The following is a 12,196-nucleotide window of genomic DNA, read 5'->3' as shown; positions in this document are numbered from 1 at the left end:
GTACCTGCGGCATCTTTCAGTGATTTCTTGTCCAATAAGAACATAGAGCTGAGGGGCAAGTAAAACCATGTCATCTTACTTTGTTTCATGGGAAAACACTGTAAGACACTGACAGACACAGGGCTGTCAGCCTGCTGTCTGAAAATAATTAAGATTGATTGTTCCCCAATTCAATTTTCAGCAGCCTGGAAGGTGTTACATAGAGCAATCACTCTCTTGCCCCCTATTTTTCCAGGCACAAGATTCAAAGCCCCTGTGGCCTTCACGCACAGCTATGCGGGAAAGGAGCTGAATCCCCAGGGATTGAAGGTACTGCCATGTGTAAAACCCACTCTGTATTTGGTGACAATCTTCTCAAAAAACTCAGCAAGAACTTAGTAACTCTCTGCAGAACCTTGGAGAATACCTGGAGTGGGCTTCACATTTGAGGATGTACAAATCAGATGACTTGCTTCTCTAAGAAAACAGCAGTAACCCATTCGAACACAGTTAGCATAGGGATTTTTTTTTTTTTTTTTTTTTTTTTTTTTGGGGCATAGGGTTTTTTTTTTTTTTTTTTTTTTGTTAGGGGGGATTTTTGTTTGCTTTCTTTAACAGAGAGCTGGCAACAGCCAGAGCCCCTCCCTGTACAAAGCGTACAAAGTTATCTCCAGCTAGAGGTCCTAGAGCATAAAGCCCTTTCTCCTGAGTGCATTCATAGGTGAATGGGTCAACATCTATGGGATTCCTCTTTGGATTGACTGGTTGGTCACTGTCCATTGCCAAGTCAATGCCATTATTTGGCAGAAAGGAGAGGTTGGGATTTGAGCCAGTTAGAACAAGAGCCATGGAAATTTTATAAACTTTCTGGTAGCCATTCTTGTCTTGAAAGATACATTTCTTGTCCTTGCCAAAGGATAGCACATGATGTTCAGGAAGGCTAACGTAACAGTCATAGGGCCCAGCACAAGCAGCCGACTGTTCTTTCATCATCTGATGGACTTTGTGGTATTCAGGGTACATCATTTTGGGGAGCTGGTTAAAAATAAGACCTGGATCACTGACTCGTCTCCGAAAAACATGGATTACTGGAATATTGCAGTGGTGAGCAAAGAGAATTGCATCAGCAGCTGTCAGACCAGCACCTACAATCAAGACTGGATCAGACATGATGCCAATGCTGCTGTTCTTCACTGCTTCCTCTAGGGCAGACAGCTGATGATGGACATAAGAAAGGTTCTCTCCCTTGACCCCAAGCCAAGTAGGACTATCGTATGTTCCTGTAGCTAAGACCACATTCTCTGCATAGACGGAGAAGGGCTCTTTATCACCTTTCACAGTTTTGAAAAATCCATCCACCTGAAAGACCTCCGTACTTTTCTCGTTGAAGTTCCAGAGTGAGTCACTATTCTCCTGCAGATCTTTCTGTGAGTGAGATCTTTCTGTGCCTGCACTCACTTTCCTCACAGAGGTCACAACAGTACCACATCTGAAATTCTTCTGCAGTCCTTTCTTCATCACATAGTGTTGGTAATATTGAGCAATGTCTTCTGCTGTGGCTCTATTGTTTCTGAGGCCTCTGTACAAAGGTCAAGCAGGAGTTAAGTAAGAGACTGGAATTTCTCCCCTCTTCCACTGAACGTATCCTAGAGCCATCCATCCTGGCACTACCAGAGAAGACTTATCTAGTTTCCCCGACTTCAGCAAAGTTATTCCTGGTATACAGAGCTAACACTCGGGTCCACAAGCTGTTGGACAGAGGCAGCTTTCTCTAGCATGAATCCTATCCCTAAGAACATGGTTGTTCATTTATGCCTTCCTCCCACATCTTGCTTCCATTCCATTTTTAACTCCTGGACCTTTTAAGATTAATTGATACACATCTCCAGAGCACCTCAGAGATTGCATAGTAGCGGAGCTTATTATCCTTGTCCTTAGGGACAACAGCAGTAGACACAAGTCAGATGACCATGCCTTTTCCAAGCTTTATTCAGAACTCATGGTCACTGTGATCCATCTCCCCAGTGGGTGTTGAGGAGGACACATTCCAAGCAGCACCGCAACTTTACCTGAATCACTGAATGCAGAATGGACTTCTACTGGGGGGACAGGTGGGAGAGTATCCTTTCTCTCACTAGAATCATCTATAACAGATAGGTAGCTATATTCAAGAAGTCCACTCCAGGTTTCCAAACAACCTCCAGATGTTTGCAAATAATCACACCATAAATATCTTACCTTCTCTTTTGCTTTAGCCAGTCCTTGAATGGGAGATCTGGGAGTCCCATCCATTCCCCTCTGCTCAGGGTAACCATAGAGCCCTCGATGGACTGGAACAAGAAACACAGTAAAATGACTTTCAGTTATTTAATGTAAGAAGTGAAATGCAATTTTGCCATGTTTCAATATGGCACAGATCATGAAACAAGCAATTTCCTCTGATCTGCTGTCATGATGAAACCATCCACGTTCTCCAAAAAGAACAGTAGACTGGAAATATAAATGCCTCTCATGCTTTTCTCCCTTTTAAACTTTCGCTTGTCTTATAGACATAAAAATCAGACATGGCTGACTGGCATATTAAAGGAGCTTTTGCCTCTCCAGTCAACATACTTGGCTATCTTACAACATGCAGACCCAAGCAGTTAGGCTTCAATTCACATACATGCCAGGCACCTCCAGGAGCGTTTCTGCCAAGGACCAGGTGGGGGACGGCTCTGTCGGTCTCATGCCACCAAGTGAGGACAGATTCTGCTCTTCCACCAAAGTCTGTGTCTGGACGCTGAAGAGTATCAAATAGAAGAGCCACAGGGCTGTGAGATCGTCCCTCCAAGCCTTCAGACAGATACTCCAAATCCTAAAGGAGAGGCAGATCAGATGCTTAAAATGCATTTCCTGCTGGGCAGACTACTATTTGTTACTCCAGTATTTCCAAACCAGTGGTTTCGGTGTTCTGGGAAGCTCATTTACCAGCATACAGACCCTGTTATTACCCAAGGACTACGTCAAGGAACTTGGTAGCAATGCAAGGGAGATCTAGACAACTAGAAGTTCTTTGCTTAAGGCTCATTCTGTCGGTGTACTTTGAAAATTCAAATGAGGTTATCACTTATAAGATACTGCTTAGGATGCTTTACTGTGATGTTATACTGTTTCTCTTTACACAAACCTGGTCCAAAATGGAGATATCCGGCGCCTCTTCCAGTTTCCTCTGAAGAATAGGATGAGGATGAAGAGAGTCTCTTTTGAAGTAAGGGATGTAGCCTGAGAGCAAATAGGAGAGACAGATTCCTGAAGGTCCGTTCCCTAAAAAGACACAATGGAGAAGTATTTATACTGCTGTAGGTAGAGCAGCCCTTTGAGAAGTGTTTCTAATATCCAGACTGATTCAAAGGATATGACACTGTTGTAGATACAGCGGACTTTCTATTCCAGGTTGGCCACTGACCTATTGGATGGAGTTGGGGAAGTCATTTTACCCTCATATGTCCCCTTCTCTTCCTCAGCTGCATCTATTTGCATTGCAACGTCCTCAGAACTTACTGAAAAGACACTGGGTTAAACAAGCCAGAGGTTAACCTCACCTGAAGCTCAAAATCTCTAGCATGCTGATGAATTGAATTGAGTTATCGCTCATTAACTTCTTCAAAGGTTTAGAAACTAGTCACATACTGACTGGGTACCTCAGTTCTCCTGGATGCTCATTTCACACCACTGCAGAGTAGTTCATTGTGCACAGGATACAGAGTAAATCCAGAAAAGAGACTGATTATTGAAGTGAAGGGGGAACAGCTCTGCTCAGTAAGACATCCCATCTAATAAGGGATATCTGGCAAGAGCAGTTTTGACTAACAGGTCTTGAAGACACTTTCAAATGGGAACCAGCCCTACCATGGTACTGCAGGCAGTGTGTTAAGGAAAAAAGTCTCGCTGCCATGCCAAGACAACCCCCTCAGAATACAGCACTTCTAACAGAATTGCTGGATGACTGAACTCCTGCTGACCACCCCAACAGCCAGTGGAAAAACTTGATATATGTGACTCCAAAGGCTGGTGAGAGTAGCCGGTGGAAAGTTTTCACATGGCTGTTCTCCAGCATGTTTAATGTGTTACAGTGTCTGCATAACCAGGTGTCAGCCTCTCTGGCTGCTCAGGCTTTGCTGCTCACTAGTATGTGACTAACCACCATTACATAATGCAGTGACGATGTAGGGGAGGAGAGCTGAAGTGACACAGCAGCCTGTGTTGACACAGTGCCCATGCTGTATGTGCGAGCAACTGGAGCAAAGGCTGCTTCTTGGGGATTTGAGAGGGAGGGAGGCTCAGGCTGTAAAGCTAAAACTGAGCTGCACCATGTGAAGGGCAGTACGTGCGACAACTGGGGCCAAAGTCTGCTGTGCTGAGCAAGGACCAGCATCTGAAGGTCAGTGTTTGGAATATTCCACTTGCAGGAAAGTTACCCAAAACCAACAGCAGCAAAAATTAAAAGCAAACTAAACCACAACTATAGTAAAATATAACACTTTTCAGATTACTTCTTTGCTTTAGAAAGTACAAGGAGGCACCTAAGTCAAACCTCATCACCTGAGGGCATATCACTCAGCAACACACGCAGAGGATTTACTCTGAACCACGTCCAAGTTTGATACGGATGGTCACAAGTACAGATGCCTCTAGGGCTCAAACTATTCTAGAAAGCAACTGCTTTCATCAGGCTGCCAGCACAGCGGAGGGAGCCCACAGTCTTCCTGGAGCAGGGCCTGGGGAAGTAGCTGGAACTTGTGTGCAATGTCCAGCTGCAGTGAAACAGCTGAGCTGCTTCAGTTCAACAGCCTCCTCAGAGTGTGCATCTTCACACTTCTGAGGCTTTAGTGACATCTCCACACTGGATCCCTGTATAGGTGCACTAGGGATGTGCCAAAATATCCTCCCTCCCACCTAAAGACTTGTACAACTGGGCAGTTCAAAGGCACTCTCAGACTAGAACCTGCTGCTAGTGGTGTCCTTTGTCAAACTCACTGTTAGCAAGGATTAAGTGTGATTTATGTGGTGCACTAACTTTGGACTAGCTCTCTCGAGTGCTATAAATTAGATGACAGATAAGGAAGGAACTCAGCTCTACAAAGACATTTAAACACATGCTCAGATGAACGGGGTCCAACACCTGCGCTTGAGCACAGCTCGTGATCGGTCACAGAGGGGAAGGCACTGACATCACTACCTGTGCTTTGCTCCAAGAATCACCTCATATTGCAAAGCTCCCCTCTTGCAAGGGAGACAAGACAGTTACTATATAACCTGTTTTCTAAACTGGTAGAAAACCCTTATCTTTTTACCATTCTATTAAGTCAGTACGAAATCAGTGTAGCTGACTTGCACTTGTGAAAATTCTCAAGAAACTTTAACAGCATCTGGAGCACTTTCTAAACACACACGATGGGGAAAAAAGATCCCACAAACCCACCTCCAATTCAAGCATTACAGATAATCACTTCACAGCAAGTTGATTAACTATCTGTCATGAAAAGGTTTCAAACCCTTCTAAATATCCAACAGAGAAAAACTAGGCCCAGCTGAACTGATGCCCCAAAGGTTACCAATTTTACTGTTAAAAAGAGGTATGTGTTTTAGTTTGTCAAATACCTGGTTCCCTACTTCCCACAACTCTTAGTGGTCTTCCTCTTAGTACTAGAGAAAGTTTGGCTGTCAGTGAAAGGATGCAGAAACAGTGGTCAGACATTTCTGGTTTGAGTAAGAACAGGTGGAACAAAAGCTGAAGACAGCAAGTCCAAAGCAACAACAGCACGAGAGAACACAGTAATGCTGGCAGGGGAAAAGCTTACCTATGATTACGACAGGCAGTGGCTTAAACCCACTCTTATTTTGGGGTCTGGTTAATAACGCATACATCTTCCTGTCCGGAAGCATTTAGGTCCTGGAGTCTACCTGTTAAAACAAGTACGTTTCAAATTACTTGCCTTTTTTTTTTTTTTTTTTTTTTGGGGGGACAAAAACCCCCATGACTTTCTACAGCCCACAAACCCAGGTTCATCTAAAGCACTATCCTTGCATTGCAGACCACCACATTACACTTCCATACTCAGGACAGGCCTACTTATCTTTTTCTCCTCCTGCCCCCAAAACCAAAGGATGATTCCCGGATTATACACCACAAAAAAAGGGGAGAAAACCCTTATCTTTCTCTTCCACACATGGCCCTCCAGAACAGCTGGCAACTTTGGTAACCCTCTGACTACAGTAACTGAAGTGTTGCAGCTTGTTAACGACAAGTTCATTTCTGCCCATACTGCGTAGAGAATTGACATAATTGTCATGAACACTTCATACTTTTGAAATCAACTTGTGATTTACTGATAAGTAGAGCAATCCTCACTCAAGACTTCTGCCCAAAGGCTGGAAATCTCCTAGCTGCATTTTCAAATATGTACCATTCCATCAATACATGTTTTTTTGATAAGTGCTAGTTTAGCTCCTAAACCTTCTTTATTTTCCAGAAAATAGAGAGTTCTCGGTCTGAACAAGTAAATAACAACAACAAAATGCACATCATAATTATGTTGGAGACTAAGGTGTCATTAGAGGGGAATCCACAAAACTAATCTACATCGTTACGTAGATATTTAATGACCAGCGAGCCAAAGTTTTCTGCCATTCCTGCAGGAATCCTACCAGGTCAAATAATGACTTCTTTAGTTTTCCAAGGATTTCAACTATACTGTTACTAATCTAGAGAAGTTAAAAGCTATTTTTACCACAATAAACACGAGCTTTTTGAAATTCAGCGTAAGCTTTTCAGTTATTCTACAGAGAATACAGTCTTTCAGAAAAAGATTATTCTCATTTTGGAAAGCTAAGTAAAAACCCACTGAATGGCACAACTTGATCAGTAGGGCATGCTCTCCACACCCTTTTCAAGCGCAGAAAGATCTTTGGCAAGTGCACTGCACACTTCCATAAGGTCTGGCACATCACTGCCTTTGACACAGGTATTGCAGCAAATATCATCCGACAGTGTAATGCACCACTTTAAGCCTGACATTTACATCCCCAGCAGTTACAGTAACGCCGTTAAGACCCTGGTGATTGAGTGAGCAGCCAGAAAACCACAGGTGAAATTAGGATTTCCAGGAGGAGTCTTGTAAGCGCATTTGCCTGCAAGGATGTGACAATTCTTACACCAGTATACAGCCATCACTGGGCTAGACAGAGCTATTCTGAGAGGACTGGGTTCATCCAAGTAAAGAGGCACATAATAAGGCTTACAAGCTGAATTCGAAACTAACAGCTTTGTTCAATTTTTTGGATCGGTTTAACATTGGTTGCCTATTACCACTTAAAGCATTAGTCTATAACTCTGATACATTTTGCCTGATGGTGCAAGAACCACTTAAAAGACTTAATAGTCATGCTTTATAATTTAAGTCACTTCAAGCATCTAGCTTTGAAGAAAGTTGGATTTCAAGGAAACTTAGGTTCCCGATTTAATTGGGACTCAAAGGTAGACACATACACTACAGAAGATGTAGAAGATGTGTGGCGTCCACACCAAGGCATACATCAAGCCCTTAAGGCATATTTAAGCCAACCCTTCCAGCTGCAGGAGCACAGCCTAACTGCCCAGCCTTTTGGGTAGGTTCTACCACATGAACCAAAACCTGCAGATTGTTGTGTAAATTTACACCCAAAAAATTCCCTACCACAAATCTCCAGAGTTGCAACTGGTAGAATTCAGCACTAGCACCTGGGCTGGCCAGAGACACCAAAGGAACAGGACACTGGTGTGACCAGTAAGGTGTTCCTCTCAAACCAGCTAAACCATAGCACCTAAAGGTTTTCTCCGTGGTAACAAATCAATCCCTCTCCACAGTTGCACTACACAAGCAGACAAGTTCTTATTAACTTTTCTTAACACAAAGTGCACACCTTATTTCTGTGAAACTATTGGGAGTATGGAAGAAGGAAGCAAGTTCTCTGGAAGCAATCTTGAGGTTTCTGCTCCATAGCACTCTGCAGCAGCATGCACAGAAAGACTGTATGCACTCTGTAGACAGTGGTAACCCAGCAACATCCATGGGATTTTTGCTGGAAGCAAGGACTGCCGAACCAACCCAGTGCAGCACATGGCAACAGTTCCAGGAAAGCAGCAAAGCCAGCATATAAATAACGAGCCTGCAAGTCCGTTTGTAAGACTTGGGCGCAAAGTCATGCTGTTGCGTGCCAGCATTTTTCTGGGGGAGCCTGAAGGGGACAAAAAAAGGCACAAGACTGTAGAAGTCAGCCTGGCAGTCTTATTTGCTTCAGAGGAAGGTTGCCTTGGCTCCTGGCCATTGGAGTATGCCACCCTACCCCACCCTGATAGACAGCAAAGCCAGCAGCCGCAGGCTCAGTGATAACACTCTCCTCATCTCACTCTCCTCCTCTATTCTGTACCTTCTGACACATGAAAAAGGAGCATTTGCTGGAATTAAACCAAACCTTAATGGCTAGAGGAGTAAAATTGTTATTCTGATGAAATTACAAGATCCATGCGCATACATGACCATTTTTAGCCATGGTTTTATTCAGGATCTGGGTTCACAAAACCCCATAATGACCATTTTAGTGCTATGTGCTTTGTTTCCTGAAGTTTTGACACTGGACAATTCTATCAACACAAGATTAGCCATCAGAGATGCTTCTGTTTATCCTAGCACATCTCTACAAATGGGTGAAGTCCCTTGCACATCCTATAGCTGCCATCTCTAACATTCATAGTTAATAATTCTTTGTCTTAAGTAAAAAGTGAAGCAGATGCTGAACCTGTTTATAGCTATTCCCATCTTGTAGCCTAAATGTTTAACTTCTGGGGGCAAAACTGCGCTCAGAGCACCTCAGGCATTTCAGTTTCATGCCAAATGTTTACTTCTCCTGCCATTAGAAGTAAAGGTGGATTAATTTATTTTTTTTTCCAGCCTATAGAATCAAGGGACCACATATGCCTCAATAACCTGTACAGCTAACACAGTGTAGCAGATGATGAAAGCCTGTTCTTGCAGAGGCTATTGGAAAGCATACAGGACACTGAAGTTCATTTCAAGTCTATACAGAACTACTTAGCAGTAAGAGAAAGCCTGAGCTAGTAAGAAATCCAAGACTGCTCTTCTCACCCCCCTTTTATGTAGAGAGGGCTGCTGGGCACATACACTTAGTCAACTTAGTGACACTGATCCCGGTTTTGGCTTCTCTTCATTTGGGAGCATGCTGCAAGCTCCACAATTTATCTCCTTGCTGGTTCCAAAGCATTTCAGTGTCTATGTGATGTTACGTAATTTTTCTGGCTTGGAAAACCACCCAGCTCATTCTGGGCCAAACTCTGCATACCTTCCTGACACAGCCTTAAGCCTAGAGGGACTATAACTCACATAAAGTCGGTCAATGTGGCCCCTAGTAGTTCCAGGCTGCACAACTGAAACGGGTTTTAAGTGAGTACAAGAAAAATCAAAGATGCATTTAGCAAAACAATGACACTAAATGAGCTTCAGTAGAAATAAAAAGCCAAGTTATACCAGCAATATGCAAGTCATGCTCTCTATAACATCAATGAGACACTTGCTCAAGTAAGGATGACCAAGTGTGGCCTGTACAGCACATGAGAAGAGTTCAAGAGAGCAGTGCAGTCAGTGTATATAAATAATGGAAGAGACTGAAAGAGCTACCATGACACTCAGGTTTAAACAAGAACAATGCTAACACAAATGCAACAGTTTTCTTCATCAACCCATTCCTTTCACCAGCAGTTTTTAAATTTGAATTCATTCATGCTTTTAAAAAACAGAAATATCAATAGCTTTTACGTTTTATACTTGCCTACAAGTTTCAGAAGTTTGTTTTTGCCCCTCCACTCGCATTATCACTCTTAACATACCAGGCCATTTACCCCACAAACACAATTAAAAGCATGTGGAAAAAATTCACCTTTATGGTACATAAAGATAATACCTTTCTAAAAACAGCCCTGTGATATTCAGAAAGCAATGTTACAGTATGCCAGACAGAGCTCTCTGCATTTACTTACAGCCTCCTTACCTTTAGCAGCAGGTCCGATGAGAAGTGAGATCTTTATGAAAATGCCTGTACAGTCAGGAAAAGCCAACCAAACTACAAGCCTTGAATCCTGCCTCTGCTCTAAGACAGCTGTTTAAATATAGTAGGCTATCAGCACTGAGAGGAGGAGCTGAAATGAATGGAGGCGGAGCAAGGGAAATAATCAGGAATATTTCCCTTCCGAGCTTGTGAATGAGTGATGTAGTGACCTTCCTTAGTAATATTCAGCTGACTACATGACTACAGCAAAAGCAGGTTTACAGGAGCCATGCATGGCAGAAGTCCTCCACTGAACAAGTATCTTCCTTTTTAACCCTCAGGGCAAATTAAAACCTGAGACCTCATAAAAGGCAATGCTTCCCATGGCAGAACTGGGGTTTTCCTCTGCATTTAAAAGCAGCACTGCTAGTTACAATTACAGGTGGGAATAAAAGTGATAGGAAAACACTGAATGCTTGTTTTAAAGCCAGTGATTTCTTTGGCCACAAAAGGACACGAAAATGTGATGACTTCCTTCCTACTTTGGACAGTTTGTGGTTTTAGTTTCACCTTATTATTGTATCATAGATATAGAGGGTCTGAAAAATACAGACTCCAGTTTATGTTTTTTTCTTCAGTCAGACAAAGGCTTATAAACCTGTTGCACACTAGCACTAAAGTGAGTCAGACTACTTCCTGTAAAACTTACAACATACCAGGATTTTCATCCAAGGTATCTTACCCAACTCAGTGGAATAATTGATCAAGCTCACTAAATTTAAGGCGCCCTTAACCAATGAAATAAACTTGTGCCAAAGTGTTCAGTTCAAGTAGTAAGTGCTGCACATTTTTATCTCTGAGGCCATCTGTTTTGAAACTACAGTCTCCAGAGAATCAGGAGGACTGCTGATACCCCGTTAAGATGCATACTTTCGACCACGTGATATAAAAGATAAAACCAGAAGGAATTCTATACTCAAGACCCACATCAAAGTGGGATACTTCATAATCTATTTTAATTCCACCAGAATAAGTTGTTGTAATAAATATGAAGCCATTGTTTCACTTAAAATTTAACTAACAGTGATCCCTCCGAAAATCTGATTTGGTAAATACTTGTCAGACTGAGGGGTGGGTTTTTTTAAGGTCTCTTTCAAGTTGCTACTTAGGATAAAGGCCCAAACATTTGCACAGAGCTCTTAACTCATACTGATTTTTGTGACAGGAGCAAAGGCTTTTATATGCATTATCCACATATTTATTGGCAGGTAGCAAATGTATTCATATCAATCAAGGAAAAAGCAAGCTTCCAGAGAAGCTAAGGCATTTGTTGGGTTAGGTGATTTAAGACTGTCCTGTTGCTGGGTTTTTCAAAACTATCTTCAATATATTGTGAGTGGTGCACATCAAACATTTTAAAACAAAGATGTTAAAGTCCATACTTGCTCATAGCATAGATACAAGACGAAACCATGTGACCGTTTGGCAGGCTTTATAAGCAGTAAAACCAGGAATACTTCCTATGTGTGCAAACCTGCAGAAATAAAGTTGTCCTCTATGTACAAAAGGAGGAGATCCTCTCCATTTCCCACTAGAATTTGGAAAACTAGAATCTCTATTACCTTTGCAAATAAAGCCAGGATGTCTTTCAAAAACCACAAGGTCTAGCATAATTTTGCACACAGTACAATTCTTTACAGGAAAGTGTTCATGTACAACAATAACCCACTGTCCTGTATCTGCTTGTACAGTAAGAATATTCAATACAGCATTTTGGGGGCTGCTTTTTCCATAGATATCCCAACACACACATCACACGGAATACGTATCAATGTTACTGTTTCTCCTTGGGTACCTTATCTGGAAACAAACAATTCAGCCCAACACTCTGCACAAACTTTCCAGAAGAGGAAGTCATTGTGCAATCTGCACTTGGCCTGGCAGCCAGCCTTTGACCTACAAATTTATGTGATTCCCTTATATTTTCTTCCTGATTTAGTGCAAGCAGTATCATTCAGATTAGTCAAGTGAGATTTATATAGAGATTTCCAGCATGACTTTGCACTATCTCTATTCATAGCTGCCAGAGTATGCAGGCGACTTACAATACTAACTTCTTGCTTTGCACAAACTG

At 42.4% G+C, this 12,196-nt stretch overlaps 1 protein-coding gene across 1 annotated transcript; it reads right to left on the bottom strand.

The window, feature by feature from the left end:
- Window positions 1–563: 563 nt before the first annotated feature.
- OSGIN1 (oxidative stress induced growth inhibitor 1) lies at window positions 564–5,907 on the bottom strand. Its single transcript, XM_010288006.1, has 5 exons — window positions 5,823–5,907; window positions 3,149–3,285; window positions 2,645–2,836; window positions 2,218–2,309; window positions 564–1,558 (listed from the first exon to the last, which is right to left on the bottom strand). Exons 1-5 carry the CDS (start codon window positions 5,905–5,907, stop codon window positions 565–567), a joined length of 1,500 nt encoding a protein of 499 aa, XP_010286308.1. The 3' UTR covers window position 564.
- Window positions 5,908–12,196: the final 6,289 nt, after the last annotated feature.

This window comes from Phaethon lepturus, unplaced genomic scaffold, assembly GCF_000687285.1.
Source record: "Phaethon lepturus isolate BGI_N335 unplaced genomic scaffold, ASM68728v1 scaffold2235, whole genome shotgun sequence".
In the NCBI taxonomy this organism is placed as follows: domain Eukaryota; kingdom Metazoa; phylum Chordata; class Aves; order Phaethontiformes; family Phaethontidae; genus Phaethon; species Phaethon lepturus.
Note: the sequence above shows the minus strand (reverse complement) of the source record. Positions and strands in the feature narration are given on the sequence as shown.